This window comes from Sciurus vulgaris (assembly GCF_902686455.1).
Source record: "Sciurus vulgaris genome assembly, chromosome: 1".
Classification (NCBI taxonomy): Eukaryota; Metazoa; Chordata; class Mammalia; order Rodentia; family Sciuridae; genus Sciurus; species Sciurus vulgaris.
In genome coordinates, this window is record NC_136461.1 from 26013248 (window position 1) to 26032640 (window position 19393).

General features: G+C 34.1%; 1 protein-coding gene across 1 annotated transcript in view; it reads left to right on the forward strand.

The window, feature by feature from the left end:
* The window catches only part of ZMYM4 (zinc finger MYM-type containing 4), a 179824-nt gene extending 163228 nt beyond the window's left edge, over positions 1 to 16596 (forward strand). The window contains 4 exon segments of the mRNA XM_079130012.1: positions 8955 to 9066; positions 10602 to 10850; positions 12855 to 12984; positions 14134 to 16596. Of these exon segments, the coding sequence (XP_078986138.1) occupies positions 8955 to 9066; positions 10602 to 10850; positions 12855 to 12984; positions 14134 to 14341 (699 nt within the window). The 3' untranslated portion in view covers positions 14342 to 16596.
* The last annotated feature ends 2797 nt before the right edge of the window (positions 16597 to 19393 follow it).

The following is a 19393-nucleotide window of genomic DNA, read 5'->3' on the forward strand; positions in this document are numbered from 1 at the left end:
TGATGGTATAAATCTGCATGTTGTTGATTTTCTTTTTTTGTTGTGGCTTTGTTTATTGTTTGGTTGGTCGTCACATTTTCTTTCATTGCTGTCTTCTGTCAGACCTTTAACATAAGTGTTGTTACTAGTTTTGAGTTTGCTTAGTTTTTAATAAAATAGAGACCCATACCATTCATATGCTTTTGCAGCTTGCTTTTCTGGCTAGCCCCCCCCCCCCCCCCCCCCCCCCCCCCCCCCCCCCCCCCCCCCGGGTCAATATAAATCAAAACTTTTTCTTCTAAGCAAATTCTTTATGATATTGCTGGGTATAAACACACTAGTTACTCAGTAGTTCTTCTTTTGGATATTCAGTTTGTTTTTCTCTCCCCACCCCTTTTATGCTTCCCGCCCTCACAGTATATTTAATTAAATTTAAATGGATTTCAGTTAAATCGATTTGATTTAATTTGTTAGACTTACTTTACTCATTCTTTTCTATGAATAACACATTCTGATTCAGTATACCAGTATTTATATTCTTTATATTCTTTGTTTTTTCTTTTCCTTTCTTCCTTTTTTTTTTTTTTTTTTTTTTAAATGTTATTCTACCCATGCTGGCTTTTAATTCCTAGGTTCAGGCAATACTGTCTTAGTCTCCTGAATAGCTGAGACTATAGTCATGTGCCATTGTACCCAGTTCTCTGTGTGTGTACACGTGTATGTGAGTGTGTGTATGTGTATTTTCTTAATATATTCATATATATATTCTTGATAAATAAAAAATTTCTAACTATTTTTAAATAAAAGATATAACCCACGCCTTATATTTCTTTTAATTGTGAATTTATAAATTATAATTATGTATTTGTGGATTACAGTGTTATATTCTGATTCATGAATATATGTAGAATAATTAAATCAGGCCGATGAATATGTCCATTACTTCAAATACTTATTTTTTGTGCTGAGAACATTTGAAATTTACTCTGAACAATTTTGAAATGTACAGTATGCTGTTCTTAATAATATTCACCCCACTGTGCAGTAAAACTGAAAATAAAAGGAAAAAACAAAGAACCTTATTCTTCCTGAGGCATTGTATCCTTTGACCATCATCTCTCTGTTCCCCATCCCTCAGCCTTTAGTAACTACCATTCTACTCTCTGTTTCTGTGAGTTTAATGTTTTGTATATTGCTCCTTTTTAAAATATTTATTCTTTTAAATTTATTTTTTCTGGTTTTTAATTTTTTTAATTATTTTGCTTTTGCAAAATAATCAACCCAGGGCCTCATGTATACTAGGCAAGCACTCTACCACTCAACAACAGCACTGGCCCTGAATTTATTTTTTAACTGTCACATAAAAATCATACATATTAGCTAGGTATCATAGTCAGGAAGATCTCAAGTTCAAGGCCAGTCTCAGCAATTTAGCAAGACCCTCAGCAACTTAGTCCCTGTCTGAAAAAAACAAAAATCAAAACAAAACAAAACAAAAAACTTTAAAAATGGGACTCAAGATGTAGCTCAGTGGTGAAGTACCTTGGTCCAATCCCCAGCACCCCCCCCCCCAAAAAAAAAAAGAAGAAGAAAGAAAGAACTTAAAAAACTGTACATATTAACAGAGTACTATATTTTTGTACATGTGTAATATACATTATGTAATGTTTAAATCAGTTTAACTATACTTATCTCCTCAAATATCTATCACTTATTTCCTTTCAAACCATGAAAACTTTCAAAATCTTTTCTAGCTTTTTGAAATACACAGTTAATTATTATCTACCATCATCATACTGTGCCGTAGCACACCAGAACTTCTTGCTCCTGCCTGTAACTTAGGACCCACAGTTCAGTTTTTTAGATGCCATGTATATGTAAGAACATTTGGTATTTGTCTTTGTCTGCCTGGCATACCTCAGTTAGCCTAATAATCTCCAATTCTATCTCTGAAATCTATCACAAATAATAGAATTGCCTTCTTTTAAAGACTGAATAATATTCTATTATGTATATAGGTACCACATTTTCTTTATCTATGCATCTACTTATGGACACTTACATTCATTCCATAATTTCACTATTGTGAGTAGCGATGCAGTAAACATGGAAGAAGTGTAGACATCTCCTTGGGCAAACTGATATTAGATCTTTTGAGGAAGTTCCTGGAAGCAGAATCACTGGATCCATTAGTATTTCTGTTGTTAATTTTTCAAAGACCCCCCCCCAAACATTTTTCCTTAATGTCTAAACCAGTTTACATTTCTACCAACAGTGTACAAAGATTCCCTTTTCTCTACAACTTTGCTCTTTAAAGCAACATTTCAGTAAATATTTCACTTACATATCTTATGAACTGATATATTTATTTCTAAGTCCAAGCATATATGCATACCAAACATGTAATTTTCAATATTAAGATATTTTCAGATTCCTTTTAAGAATATTTTTAGTGATTAAAAATCACACCCATGTGTATAAGTGCCCATTTCATGAATCTTCTTTACTATTCCTCATTTTAATTTTTATTGTTTTAATGAGTAAAGTGAAAAATGTCATCTTGTGGTTTCAGTGTACATTTTTCCAATTTTTATAAAGTGGAATGCCTTTTCAGGGTAGACATTTTGGATTTTTCCTTTGTATTTGTGGGCTCTGTTGTACATTGAGGATATTACCTGTAAAATAAGTGTTTGAAATATATTTTCTAAAGTCCTTTTGCTTTTAATTGTTGTGTTCTGTTTTATCATTCAAAAATTTTCCTTTTTAAGTAGCTAATATGTGTTTATTTTCTTTATAATTTCCTGGGGTTTTCTCTATTGCTTAGTATGGTCTTTCTTACTTGAAATTGACAATTTCTCAAATATTTATGTGGGCTTCTTTTTTTTTTTTTTTTTTTTTAAAGATTAACATCTTTAAACCATCTAAAATTCATTATTACATGTGATACCAGGATATTTCTGATAGACATTATTTCTGAAGGGTAGCCTAATTATGCAGGTAGCATTTATTTTCCCACAGAATTGAAGTGGCACCTTTGTTGTAAGTTCCCATTCTATTTTGATTCAGTCTGTAGACTCCAATTTTTTTTAAAGAAACTGGAGAATTTTTAGTTTCTTTAAACAAAAATTTATTGAGCATCTTGCTATGCATGCATTTTGCTTCAATAAAATTCTGAACATGCCTGTGCTCTTGGATTTCATTATATTACAGATTAAAAGAAAATTTTATCAATGCAGGTGTTAGGAAATATGTTTTCTGATGGTTATTAATATTCTAATGACGTCAAAACATGTTTACTGCAGTGATTTCAATCAATAACACTTGAGTACATGTCAGATATTTTGCTGTCAATAAGATATATTTTGTGAAGCTAGTCATAAACCTGTGAAAGATTTTTTACTAGAGTATTCATTCTGTTTATGTTAATAAGTGACTTTATATTATAATACTATTAAAATTTGACCATATTTTAACAAATAACTTAAATGATTAGAGGCAATAAATATTTTAAAATCAATTTTCATAAAAATTTAAAAATCAGTTTTGATAAAAAATAAGATTAAGTTTCAGAAGGTTACTTATCAACATATTTCAGACTTCTCCTTTTTCCAAAAATAATTATGGAACCTGGGCATGGTGGCACATGCCTATAATTCCAGCAATTTGGAAGACAGAGGCAGGAGGATTGCAAGTTCAAGGCCAGCCTTAGGGACTGGGTTTTGAGCACTTGCCTAGCATGTGTGAGGCACTGGATTCAATTCTCAGCACTGCATGTAAATAAATAAATAAATAAAATGAAAGTCCGTCAAAACTAAAAAAAATTATCCTGTTTAAAACAAAAACAAAGCCAGCCTCAATTCAGTGAGACCCTGTCTCGAAAAAAAAAAAAAAAAAAAAAATAGCTGGGCGCAGTGCCACACGCCCGTAATCCCAGCAATTTGGGAGACTGAGGCCAGAGGATTGCAAATTCAAAGCCAGCCTCAGCAACTTAGACCTAAACAAGCCAGTGAGACCCTGCCTCAAAATAAAATATAAAAATGGGGCTTAACCACTCAGTGGTTAAGCGCCCCTGGGTTCCATCTCTGGTACAAAATAAATAAATGAATAAAATAAAAAATAGAAAGGGGGGCTGGAGATACAGCTCAGTTGGTAGAGTGCTTGCCTAGCATGCACAGGGCCATGGGTTCAACCCCAGCACCACCAAAATAAAATAAAAAGGGCTAGGGATGTGTCTCAGTGGTAAAGTGCCCTGGGTTAAGTCCCTGGTACCAAAAATAATAATAATAACAACAACAACAACAACAATAATAACAACATAATTCCAAGAAAATTTGAGAACAGAAAAATATAAAGAAAGAAATTGATCTCAACTGTAGAATCAACACCTTAGCCATCACTTTAACTTTAGCTGGAAAAGATGACAATGAAGGAAACTGTTTAAACAACAGAATTATTCTTAAATGTGTCTATAACCTATTCTTTTTACTTAATGATATATCAGTCAGCCTTTTATCAGGTTTGTGATACATATGCTGATAATGTCATTTAATTGATGAGATTTTTTCTGTATTGATGAATTGTTGAAATTTCTTTTTGTACATATATGTTTGTATACCACTTAATTATTTCTTTAGGGTGAATTCTTGAAAGTAGAATTTCTGGGCAAAGATATATAAACTTTTTATTTTATGTTTTTGCTACGTATTGCCAAATTGTTCTTCATAAAAATTGAAATAGTTGATATTTCTGTTAACCATCTGTTTTGTGTCTCTTTTCCACATCTTCATACAAATTGAGTGTTTTCTTAGTTCCTGGTATTACCATATATAACTAAGAATTATTAGCTAACATGTATGAAAAACACCTATAAATCAATAAAGCATACAATAATAATAGAGGAAATTGTTAAAAGATACAAATAGGCAAGAACAGGGGAAAAATGGCTTAATAGTATCTACTAAGTAATACCTAATGATCATTACTAATAAGCCTTGCTTTAAGGTAAACCCATTATATACATTAACTCATGTAATTATTATTATTTGAATGACCCCATGAACTATAGCAAGTGTCACCATGTTTTCCATTGATGAACTTGAGGCATATGAAAGTTAAATAACTTAACCTATACTGTTATTGATCTTTTCAGAAGGCATGTTAACAGTGGTGATTAAAATTTTAAATGCATATAGACTTTATTAATTTTTAAAAATTTGTTCTAATTGGTTATACATGACAATAGAATGCATTTTGACACATTGCATATAGACTCTTTATCCTGACAAATCTATTGATCAGTTTATGTCTTAGGAGGAATACACACACACACATAGACATATTCTTGAATTTTCTTTGTAATACTTTTTTAGACAGCAATAAGTTAGAAACCACCCAAGTGTTAATCAAGAGTTATAGTTGGATCAACTACAATATGTCCATATTATGGAGTACTGTACAATAGTTAAAAAGATATGACTTGCTTCTATATGTAATGACATGGAGAATTCTAAGAGCCATACATTTTAAAAAAGTAACTTGCAAAAACTATATATATATATATATTTTTTTTTTTTTTTGGGAAAAAAAATAACATTAAAAACTTACCATTTTAAGTTGTGCTAGTGGGTGCAATCATCACCTCTACCTGTTTCAGAACCTTTTCAATCATCCCCATTGTAAGCTCCATACCCATTTAGCAGTCACTCCCTATTACTCCTTCTGTCTAGTATCTGGCAAGTATAAATCTGCTTTCTGTCTCCATAGATTTGCTGCTTTGGCATATTTTATATCAGTGTTTGCACAATGTGGCCTTTTATGTCTGACTTTCCTTTGCCATATATTTTCAAGGTTTATCCATATTGTAACATAATTCCTTCTTATGCTGAACAATATACCATTGCATGGAAGTACCACATTTTGTTTATCCATTTATGAACATTTGAGTTGTTAACTCCTTTGGTGATCATTCATTTACAAGTTTTTATTTGGCACCTGTTTTTGGTTCTTTTGTGTATATGCCTGGGAGTGGAATTGCTGGGTCATATGGTAACTGTGATTAACTTTTCTACAGTGGCTGCACTATTTTATGCTCCCAGCAACAGTATATGAGGATTCCAATATTTCCACATTCTTGCCAATACTTGTTAATAACCGTATAACCCCCCCCTCCCCCGCCATGCTAAGGTTCCATCCTAGGGCTTTACACATGCTAGGCAAGTGTTGTACCACTTGTACATCCCCACGGCACTCCCCGCCTCCCCCTTTAATTAAATAACCTTTCTGGTGGATAAGTGGTATCTCATTGTGGTTTTGATTTACATTTCCCTAATGAATAAGCATCTTTTCATGTACTTATGGACTTTATTATATCTTGGGAAACATGTCTAAGAATTTTGCCAATTTAAAAATTTTTGTTCTTGACTAGGAAGAATCATTTATATATTCTGGGTATTAAGCTTTTGCAGATATGTGATTTGCAAACATTTTCTCCCATTCTCTGGGTTTTATTTTCATTGTCTTGATAGTGTTCTCTGAATCAAAACATGTTTAATTTTGATGAAGTTCAGTTTCTTTCTTTTTTTTTTTTGGGGGGGTTGCTGTTTTGTTGTTGTCTGTGCCAAATTCAAAGTCGTGAACATAATTTTTCTCCTAAGAGTTCTACAGTTTTAGATCTTATATTTACATCATTGGTCCATTTTGAGTTATCTTATGTATCTGATGTGAGATAAGATCTGCCTTCCTTTATATGTAGATACCCATGTCTCCCAGCTCAGTTCATTAACAAGGCTGTTTTTTATACATAGAATGGTCTTGAAACCCCTACTGTAGGAAATCATTTGACCATATATATATATATATATATATATATATATGGTTTTTTATGGCAGTACAGTTGAATGCTATGGATTTGTATTAAATTTTAACCAGAATGTGAGATTCCTGAAGATTTCTTTTGTCTGTTCAAATGTCTTTTGAAATTCCATGTGAATTTTACGATAGACTTTTCCTTTCCTACAAAAAAAGAGGCCATTGGAATTTTGATACAATTGCATTGAATCTGTAAATTGCTTTGGAGAACATTGCTATCTTAACAATATTAATTTTTCTAATCCGTGAACCACAGGATCTTTACATTTACTTAGGTCTTTAATTTCTACTTTCAGCACCTTCTTGTAGTTGTGTATAAGTCTTTTACAAGCCTTACATTTTTAAAGTATTTTATTCTTTTTGATGTTACTCTAAATAGGCCTGTTTTCTTAATTTCCTGTTTGGATTGTTCATTGTATAGAAATAAAACTGATTTTTTTTTTTTTGGCGGGGGAGGGGGGCTGTCTTGCCCCTTTCCTGCAACTTTGCTGAATTCACTTACAAGCCTTTAAGTTTTTTAGTGTGGATTCTTTAGGATTCCTTATAGATAGGATGCTGTCACCTGCAAGTAGAGATATTTACTTCTTTCCTATCTGAATGCTTTATATTTTTCTTGCACATAGTTGTTCTGTGTAGGACTTTCAGGTCAATATTAAACAAAAGTGGCAAGAGCTATCATTCTTTTCTTACTCCTGATCTAAATAAGCAGGATGCAATTTTTTTTTTTTTTAATTAAGTGTTTTAAACTTGGGTGCAGTGGCACATGCCTGTAATTTCAGTGACTCAGGAGGCTGAGGCAGGAGAATTTTAAGTTCCAAGCCAGCCTGGATGACTTAATGAGACCCTGTATCAAAAAATTACAAGATCTGGAAATGTGATTGTCTAGCATGCACAAAGCTCTGGGTTCAAACCCCTGGTACTGAAAGAAAAAATATATATGTACTGATATATTTGTATAAGTAGATAAACCTCAACTCTGTTTATAATGGATATTTTTTAAGATTGAAATATCCCTGCATATTAATAATTGACTTTGTAAACTGAGTTAAAATAGTCTTTTCTTTCATTTTTTCTGTATTTTAAACTTTTTTCATAATGACGATAAAATATTTTAAGTTGGGAAAATGACTTTATTAAAAGGAAGGACAAAAGTATTATTCAACAGCAAAACTATAATCTGGCAGTAAGATCATAAATTGTCTTTGAAGTGGCCTCATAAAAATGCACATTGCAGGGCGTATAGTTTTCTCCAGGTTATATGTAGATAGAAATGCAGGTTTGAAACAATGTTAGGCATGGAAGAATTCAAAGTACTATAATTATAATTATGATACATAATATTTATACCTATATAACATATTCTTTTAATTACATGCTGAAGACCTTTAGTATGTAATTATAATGCTGCCTTGTATTGTTCTCTACTTGCTCATTGTAGTTCCCTCTTAATTTTATTTGACCTAAAAGTTAATTTTATTTAAAAATTCATTTTTAACTGAACTTTATCTAGGCTATTCCCTATTTCGTACCGTGTAGCACAGCTGTTGATGGTTATAGTGAGCATAGTTTAATGTTCTATAATTAAACTTGAACTTTTTGAGGGCTAGGTTGTGGAACAGAGAGAGCTGAGAGCTGTAGTTAGAAGGCTCCAAATAAAGTTTTTTACTTGGGTTTCCTTGAGTACCTGATATTAGCTAACTGTGTTATTTTAGGAAAGAATCTTGTAATTAGTGTAAAAAACAAATTTCTAAGATGTACAGATATACATTATAAGAAAAACATAGGATTTGGGAAATATGCATTAGAACCAGTTTTTGTTTTATCAGTGTCTTAAACTGAGTAAAGGTTTATAATTTATAATAATTATTTTATGTTTTAAAAAGAAAATAGAAACTTTACCTCAGTGCTGAGGATAACTTCAGCAAACTGAAAGAAACCTTTAACTTGAATCCTGGCATTTCAGAATGAATCTTTAAAACATTTAGAGGTTAAACATGATTTACATCATTATAAGAGTAAAAATTAAGGAAAAATATATTCCTTAAAATAATATTTTTTTAATCTTGTGTTTTTTCTGTATCAATATGTGTATTTCTTTTTTCTTTTAGTACCTGTTTGAAAATGGTAGAATAGATAACATTTTTACTGAGCCCTATTCAAGATTTATGATTGAACTCACCAAACTCTTGAAAATATGGGAACCTACAATACTTCCTAATGGTAGGATGATTATTTTTTATTTTCATTGTCTTTATGATATGCTTTTTAAAATCGCTTACATTTTGTGATTATCTTTTTATAAAATTGTTTTATATGTCCTGGTTTATAAAATATTTGAGCTTTTGAGAAGAAAGTCTTTGGTTTATTGTTGGAACATTTTAATAACATTGTAACTTTCTTTCAATGCCTGTATGGGTACTAATGCCCAAAATGAAAACTAAATTGAGATTTCATTTACTTTTTTAAAATTGTTTTTTATCTGGTAGTATCAGTGAAGCCACACATTTGACCTGTAGTTCACATGTGTTCTGCCCTGTTAGCATTGAATCTTTACACAGAACTGGTCAAGAGAGTTATGGTCTCCTCTTTGAATTTTCTTTGACCTTATGTTATCAGAGAATTATCATAATTCACTCTTCATCTTAGACTCCTTGACTGTGAATGGAGAAGTTGAGTATTCTCAGAAATTATGTCCCTGTTAATTGGGCTACTGAACACCATTGAGGTATTCTAAGCAACATGATGATTTGATGCATTCACCATTCAGAGAGGGGACTAGGGACACATATTTGGAAGTAATAAAGTTAAGTTTTCTGCATCCAAGAATAGGATGCAGAAGCAGCAACAAAGAGGATTGAGAACATTAGGAAAAACCTACATTTAAGGGGTACCATAAAGGTATATTAAATTCTTACATAAGCCCTCTACCTTTGAAAAAGAATCTCAGCTAAGTCATTAGGATGTAATCACTGTTAATTTAAGATTAAGAGGGGTGGCAGAGAGGGGGTCATCTGCCTTCTAATCTTGGCTAAATAAGACTGAGCCCGCTAGCAGTAAGTTTAGTGATCTCAACAGAAGTTGATAAACTGTTACCCAGTGGCTAAATCTGGCCTATTCCTATTTTTGTAGTCCACAAGCTAAAAATAAAAATAGTTTTAATGTTTTTTAATGGTTGGGGAAAAAATTTAAGAAATTAATATTTTTTTGTAATAAAAATTATATGAAATCCAAATTTGTCTATGAATAAATTTTAGCTGGCATATAGTCACATCGTTTTGTTTTATATATTGTCTGTGGCTATTTTCTACAAGAACAAAGATGTAAAGAAGATCAGAGCCTATCTAACTCACAAAACCTAAAATATTAATTCTCTAAACCTTCACAGGGGAAGATTGCCCCACCCTCTGATGTAGAATAATAGGCTAGAACAGTTTCCTTGGGAGTGCTCAGTGTCTACTTTGATGGAATCCTATCTATCTCTCCCCTTTCTCTCTCTCTCTCTCTTTTTGCTGGTTCTGGGGCTTGAACCCCCCCAGGGCTTCGCCCATGCTAGGCAAGCGCTCTACCACTGAGCTATTCCCCTGGCCCCTCTGCCCTTTTCTTTATGGCGTTTCTTCTTTTTTTTCTGCATAAAGAAGAGGGGGAAAGAGAGGAGCAGTCTGTTTTTCCCTTCATACCTTCCTGTCCTAGAATTTGAGAGTTTATGTAGTGCTGTGTAGCAGGAGCTCAGTACTGTTTCTTCCCCCTCTGTCTAGGTTACATGTTCTCTCGCATCGAAGAAGAGCATTTGTGGGAGTGCAAACAGCTGGGCGCTTACTCACCAATCGTCCTCTTAAACACCCTCCTTTTTTTCAATACCAAATACTTTCAACTAAAGAATGTTACTGAGCACTTGAAGCTTTCCTTTGCCCATGTGATGAGGCGGACCAGGACTCTGAAGTACAGTACCAAGATGACATATCTGAGGTTCTTCCCACCTTTACAGAAGCAAGAGTCAGAGCCAGGTGTGTGGTGGTGTCTGAGTCTTCTGTTTGAAGTCTCATAGTACTAAAACAGTTATCACAGGGGGGTGATTGTAAGTTACACACACAGGAGGGTGCAATGTAGCTTTCTTTTAACATTTGAATGTTTTTCTCTGTCATCAGGGAAACTTTTAAACACTTACCTCAAAATATGAGGAATCACTCACTTCAGTATACTTTTATTGGCTTTTAAATTAGAAATACTGGTTTAATTGAGTAGAGCCCAAATAATCTACATTTTAAAACTTCTCAGGGAATTTAAATATACAACTAGAATAAAGAATCACTGCTGTACAAGTATCAGTCAATTGCTACTTAAAAGACTCCTTCTCAACTTTTAATTTGTTGTTCCTAAATCTTTTTTTTTTTTTTTTTTTTTTGTGACCATGGCACCTTTTTTTAGTTAACACTGACATTCTGAGGGGACTTTAAAAACTGTCCTACACATACTGCTTTAATCCACAGTAAACTGAAGTCAGCAGGGGCAGGTATTTTTTTGTGGGGGTTGTGTGTGCTAGGGATTGAACTCAGGGGCACTTGACCACTGAGCCACATCCCCAGGACTATTTTGTATTTTATTTAGAGGCAGGGTCTTACTGAGTTGCTTAGCGCCTCACTGTTGCCAAGGCTGGCTTTGAACTCGTGATCCTTCTACCTCCTGAGCCACTGGGATTATAGGCATGTGCCACTGCGCCTGGCTAGCAGGAGCAGTTTTATTACATGGTTTATGATCTTTTGTTGACAAACGCCCTGTTAAATGTTTATTTTAGTATTTAAAAAATTAATATTGGCATTATAGAACTAGAAATTAATTAGTTTTGACCAGAATAAAACTTCTGAAATGCCCTAAATTGAATTATACTTGTAAGAGTGAAACATGTTTTGAATATGAGAACTTAAAATTTCTGAAACTGAAATCCATGAATAATTGTGGCATACAACTTTGTATAAACTTCCTTCATTTGCTCCTTTACTTCAAAAAATACTGTCTCTTTCTCCTAATGTCTACATCCTATTTCCTTAGATTTGTTCATATGTAACCTGCTTTTGTGTTCTTAATTGATACTAGTTGGAGGGGGGAGAGGCAGCAAGGTAATATTTCCACTTTCTGATTAGGTGCTTGACAAGGTTGGTAATAAATACAACTTGTTTTCTAAAACTGAGGTCTTCCTATGTAGGCAACCTGTAAGTAGAAAATGGGTGAATTTTGTTGAAGTAATAATGCAGGAAGCTGAGTAAAGTCCTAAAGCTTGTTAAGAGCAGCTTTAGAAGAAGAAAGCCTTTTTATGGGTTCTCAGATCTACCTACTGTACTGTTCTCTTGAAAATTGAATGGAAAAGTGGGAAAGAAAAAGCTTACTTTCCATGTCTTCACCCTGGTGTCTTTGTAGTAATCCTTGGCCTCTGCAGAATTATATTGGTGAGGAAAGATTTGTTCTTTTCTTATCAAATGATACTGAGAATTTCTTTTCCTAAGAACAGTGCTAGAATAAAAGCACACAATACTAGAATAAAAGCAACTTGAACAGGTGCCCCAGTCAGCACTGGTGCCCCATGGTAGAAATAGTTTCTGATAAAGGAATGACAACCTCTAGCTAGGTGTACGCTGTAGTAGAAGAGCTTATGGAACCCTTCTTTCTGCCCTGTGTGCTTAGGAGCCCTCCTCGTACTAAGTCTTCTAAAGTGCTGGGCTCAGAATAGGGACTTATCTTCAGCACCATGCTTTTTTTCATGGTGCCTCCACTTTGGTGAACTAGAGAACCTAACTGTCCCAGGACAGGCACTTCATTTGTTTAATGCTATAAACCCTGCCCTTAGGGTAATGCCTGGCATTTCCACGGGAGCTTAATAAATATTTGTTGAATGCATGAGTGAAAGGGAAGGAGTGGCAAAGTACTGGCTGTGAAGCATAGCTCATTTGGTGTCTTGACACTGGAGAAATAGACTTTTCTAATGTAATCCTTTGATTATTATTTCCTGTCTCAAGATAAACTAACTGTTGGCAAGAGAAAACGAAATGAAGATGATGAGGTTCCAGTGGGTGTAGAGATGGCAGAGAATACTGATAACCCACTGAGATGCCCAGTCCGACTTTATGAGTTTTACTTGTCAAAATGGTAAGTGATCTTCCTCTGCACTACATAGAGTACACTTCAGAACTCAGTTAACAGTGTGGATTTTAGATGCTTGAACATCAGAAATGTACTGATAACCTTAGGTAGGGATTTGCCTCTCAGTTTTTTTCCCTCCATTCTAGAGTTTGTAGATTCATAATTTTGAATCCAGAAACAAATCACCTTATTTTGATATTAAAAAAAAAAATTCTTGGTAAGAATCACTGCTAGTATTTCATCTTTACAAGTGTTGCCCAGCCTGTGTGTGAGACCTAATCTATAGTAGTTTATTATTAATGTAGGAATGAAATTCTAAGGAGAGGTTCTTTTACTAAATCTACAAATGCAAAGACAACTTTTAAGGAATTGAGGCTTTTTTTTTTGTTTTGTTTTGTTTTGTTTTGTTTTTTTAAAGAGAGATTGTCTACATTTTTTAAAAAATATCTTTTAGTTGTCAATGGATCTTTTATTTTATTTATTTATTTATATGTGGTGCTGAGGATTGAACCCAGGGCCTCACACATGCCAGGCAAGCGCTATACCACTGAGCCACATCTTCAGCGCAGGAATTGAGATTTTTATTGGTTGTTTTAAAGAAACTTTATGATTGTAAAATTGTATGAGCCATACTAAAGCAATTTTTCTCAAAGAAACAAAATAATTGTTTGCCCTATGATATTAAGTACTTTTGGGTTTCATTTTAGGATACTGGGCACCTAGGATGTGTGATTCTCAGCAGTAGTGTCACACATTAATTGACTTTTGTTGCTTCTAACAATGTATTTTGTTTGTTTGGTGGTGTTGGGGATTGAACCTAGGGCCCTGTGCATGCTAGGAAGGCATTCTACCAACTGAGCTATATCCTCAGCCCCTCTAACAGTGTTTTAAGGACTCAAGTTTATGATTTACATTTTTTCTTACATTAACATATTCACTTCAATCAATGAAACTTAAGTGTTCAAGAAAAGATGTGAAGTGACAGATTACTTCTGGGAGGAAAATGCTTATAAACCTTTTTATCCCTTTGGTCACGTTATTTACAATGTGAGTCACAGTGGGGAAAAGTTGAGAGCCATTATATTAAAGAATAGTTCATATTTCTCGAACTCTCTGATCCTCAATTTTCTTTGTTTTTTTCCCCCCTGTGGATAGTTCCGAAAGTGTGAAGCAGAGGAATGATGTGTTTTACCTTCAGCCTGAGCGCTCCTGTGTTCCGAATAGCCCCATGTGGTACTCCACATTCCCGATAGACCCTGGTACCCTGGACACCATGTTAACACGTATTCTCATGGTGAGGGAGGTACATGAAGAACTTGCCAAAGCCAAATCTGAAGACTCTGATGTTGAACTATCAGATTAAGATGGAAGTGAGGTTCCTATTTTCATACACATTGGTATGCACCAAACTGTGAATGCATCCAGCTGTTGGAAAGCAATGTATAAGCCCAAGTCCTCTTGACTTGATTATGAGACATGGGAAACAGATGACTTGTGAACCACAGTATGGATGTACAAATGAAAACTGAAGGAAAGAATTTGAACTAAGAAATGTTCTTTGGCAGTGATATAGTTCTTAGACATCTTCAGAATGACTAACCAATTTCTCTGAGTGGTGCATAATCTTATTTTGTTTGGGAATAACAAAATTGTGGAATATTTTTAAGGAAAACTGTTGTATAAAACTCTACCATAGTAACCTTAGACCTTAGAGAGGTAGCTTTGGAGTGAGACCTTGGCTACTTGGGCAAACCCTTCATAAAAAGTCAGGGGAGAAATCAGTGCAGAGCTGAGAGTGACATCAGATGGGGACTGTGGGACCCAGTCTTAAAAGACCCAATAAAAATACTCAACTTTTTTTAAAACATAGTGAAGTGGTCTTGATTTTGATTTTCACTGCCAAGCCAATTATGTGAAGGATAGAAGCCTCTGGTACTTTTACCAGGGGCCCCTCATATCAGGGAAAACGACCTTCACTCCTATTAACAGTGATGTATCCCTTTCACTTTCTGGGTTTAGCCTTCTCATCTCTGGGTCTAGATGTGGGTAAATGAAGGTAAAGGGGATGATATTCCACAAACTAATTATGCACACAGAAGATCTGTGGAGCCCATTGGACCCCAAGTGTCTTGACATGTTTGTAAAGAATCCACTAAAATGCCCACTTCTCTGGGTGCAGGCCTTTTTTGCTGCTGTCTCATAGCTTGAGCTGTGGTACACAGAAATGGGGCTCTTTTTGTTTCCATTTTTCCCCCAATGGCAGCTTTTCTCCCATTGTTTTACCTTTCTATTTCCCAAATGACTCCTCTTATTTTGTCTTTTGCACCAGTTTTTGGAGGCCCTTGTCATTTCAAAAAATATAGTCTCTCTCCTGAACTTTGTCTGGCAAACCCTGGGCAGTTCCAGAGACAGTATTACTTAGCTATCCGAATTATGGTAGAAAAGGTCTCAGTAGGTTCTTATGTAAAGCATTTGAAGGATGACCTTGTTGCCCTAGGAAACTTGAAATTGGGGATTCTGGGGTTAGGATTCAGACATTGACTGTCTTACATCTCCATAAGCAGGTCTTCTTGTAGCATTATTCCAGACTCTAGCTGTTGTAGTGTTCTATGAGGATTGCAAGTCATAGGCGTGTGTGGCCATATCAGTCCATGTCCCTTATCACAATTCTCAGTTCTTCCCCACAAAAGTTTGAAATCATAGCTTTTATGATGTTGGCCAATCTCCGAACATCTTTAGCCAAGTTTTTTGACCTTATGATAAAATTGAACCAAGTCCAAAGCTTAGAAAGTTTAACCTTGGAATACTTTCAGTATGTCCCATATTTTAGGTGGGGATGGCAGGTTTATTTTTTTTAATAAATGAAAGTCACTTAACTATAACAATTAAAAGTGGGCCTTTTGACATTGTGTACTTGATGGTTCTGTCCCTCTGCCTGTAACAAATCTCATTTTTGTTACCAAGAACTGTGTGAAAGAAGTAAATCTGCCCCGATTCTGTATGATTAATTACATCTGTGTGTCTCATTTCTGACTGGAAAACTTCTTACTTCTAGACCTTGTTCAACTGGAGGAAAACAATTGGATTGTCTGATAAGTCTGCCAGTAAAACCATCCAGAAACATCAGGTGTAATAGTCCCACTATACGAATTTTATGGTTTGTATAAACTCTGACATTTTCCCCATCTCTGTAGTTGTATGAAAAACAAGTCCTGTTAGCACATAGTAGATAAATTGTTATACCCAAAAGGAAAAAAATCTGTATCTTTTAATTGAGAACAACCAATAATAACCAGATAAATGACTGTATCAGGATTTCAACTGCATGTTAGTACAGAGTCACTCAGAACCTTAAACTAATTCGTAAAGAAAATACCATTAATCATTGGTCATTGCTCATAAGTATAGCTGTTGATGTGTCCAACTGTTTGCTTTTTAAATTTTATTAAAATTGTATAAAATTACATTTCCCCCCCAGGAGAGAAAAAACCATCAAACAAAAAAGAAAACATCTTAATCATCCTTTCTGTTCTTTTGGCTTTTAACTACTTTTGGGTTTTCCCTTTGCAGAAACCACAGAAATATTCCCTTAGAATAAAACAGTATATTTGTATTTGGCGGATGAATTCTTTTTCTTTGTCTTCAAGCAACTTTAAATACATTTATGTATTTGACCATATTGTTGTGACCCAACAGATAGTAAAATCACAAAGAAAAAGCAATTTTCAGAAAAGAAATTATTTTTTTATTTAGTCCAGAAGTAATGTTTCACTTCATAATCTTTCAGTTTCCTTTATTCTATCAAAAGATTTGTTTCCATTTTTTAGTTTATTTCTTGGCTATATTCAAAGCCCCAGCATCAACAAATATCAGGTATGTATATATTTCATTTTGGACCTTTTTTTTTTTGATGTGTACAAAACTTGCATCAGTTCAACTTCAGTGATTTTGAAATTGTGAGATTAAAATAAGGAATCTGTCTATTCCTAAGTAAACATAGAATCCCTTAACATGGGAATGTAAGACTAATGGCATTCTCCTTAGTCTTGGTGTTCTGCAGTTGTTCCTCCAGATTGCATGTATACCATTTCTATCTGCCTTGTGACATTCGTTTTGTAAAAGAGTTTTCCCCCCAAAAAAAGGCTAAAGTAAATGAATTTTTGTAAAGGAATCACAGTTTTCAATTAAATTCAGATATCACTTTTCCATGTGAATAAAAGGATCCCTTACAGTGCTGAGTTGAAATTTTAGAAAAGCATTGAGCAATACTACCTCCATTCCTCTATATTGGTCATGTCTTACCATCACACGTGTTACCATCATTGAAGAAAATTTTAATTCAGAGGCGTTGTTACATAGTGGAACAAAAATAGGCTTTGCAACCTAGTTTTTCCACTTGCTGGTTGTATACAACAATAGGTAAATTGTGTCTCAGTTTTCTCATTTATAGGTCAGACAACAACTCCCTTAGTTTTGACTGGCTCATGGTAGGCTTTTTAAATGTCAGGTCTTTTTTTTTTTTTTTTAAACATACAAATTGCCTGACATATACTAAGACTTCAAAAAAAATGTAAGTTCCCATATTGCAGTCTGAATTTTCACTAAGTTCAAGTACTGTGGATTCTGCAAATATAATACTCTACATCATCAGTTATATTTATTTTAATCAAATATTAAGTATAATTACTGAAATAAAATCATAAGTACTTATATGTTTATATATGCTCATCAGTATTGATTGGCATCACAAAAATCCATCGATATACTTTATTATATTGCAAAAGGGAAGAAATTTATGGTATGGCAATAGATACAGAAGGAACATTTCAGTTATTTTTTCACTGGAGTTTCACCTCATCTGTGAAACTCCTTTTCGTTGGTAACAGTTATACATCATCCCTTTAGGAATAAGACAGCTGTATCTATCCATTTCCCTACTTCACCTCATAGACAACCCCTCTCCGAGCTGCCTTGCAGCTAACATTGACTGTGGGACTAAGTTTTGACCAGTGGGATGGAAGCAGAAGAGAATTGACTACTACCAGGCCACATCTTTAAAAGAAGATGCATGTAGTCCTTCTGCATTTCCCCTCCTCCATAGGCTAGAATGTGACTGTGGTTGTGGCAGACTATTCTTTTCCATAAGGGAAAGGGCTGTGTACCAGAAGCACATTCACCTCATGGCAGTCACTTGTCTCCTGGTCAGGCCTTCACATAAGAAACTTTCCATTTTACTTAAGTCATTATTTGGTCTCTCAGTAGCCAAACCAGTATCCTAATACGCCCACTATGCTTAGTGTCCCCTGACTGCTTAAGGAATGGGAAGTTCTGATCACAACTGTAAGAAAAAATAAGATTATCAATATTGAAAGGTGAGAAATAAAACTATTTGTAAGTTGGCATTTTCAGATGTTTATGACCATCTTATATACAAAAAAGAGGGAAATCAACAAGCTATTAAAACAATTTGTTAGCCTTATTAAATAGAAAATAAATTTATAAACATTTCAATCATTCTTTATAAACATTTCAATCATTCTTCTATAAGAATAACCTTATTAGGTAATGTAGTTAAAACTATACACAGTTGAAACAAAAGGTAAAAGTATAAAAGCATTTTTTTTTTTTACAGTAATAGACAAGACTCCCCTAAGTTCTAGTAGATGGTGTTGGAAAGCTAGCACCTTACATGGAGGAAAATAAAACAAGCTCTCTTACTAGCCTATACAAAAGCGTGGGATGAATTAAAGACCTAAAAGTGAAAGGTAAAATAAAAAATTGTTAGCGGGCTGGGGAGATAGCTCAGTTGGTAGAGCGCTTGCCTCACAAGCACAAGCAAGGCCCTGGGTTCAATCCCCAGCACTGCATGCATGAATGAATGAATGAATGAATAAATAAATAAATAATAAATAAATAAAATATGGGAGAATATTGTTGTGATCTAGGTGCATCAACAAGCTTAAGTAAATTCCCCAAAGCACAAACCACATTGGGAAAATAAAGTTAATTTCATTATGTCAAAATTAAAGATTCTTGTTCGATAAAGGATAAAGACTCTGGATACTTGCAATGTTGAAAGCCACCAATGGATTTATATTTAGAATATACAAAAAAAACTGCTGAGTCAAAGAATATTGAATGAACAAAGGATAATGAATAGTTTATAGAAGCCTAAAAAGGTTAACAGTTTATGAAGAGATGCTCAAAATTCTATAGTGGAGGGTTTGCTGGGGTTTTTTGAGCTGACATTTTGTACCCTGAAAACTGTCCTAAAATAGAAAAATGGGTAATGCTGGTGGTGTAGGGAAATAAAAAAACCTTACACAGGGCAAGAGTAAACATGGACTCGTATATCCATCTGGAAAGCAGTTTTCAATATCATTAAGTTAGGTTTGATTGTTTTCTACAATCTCCA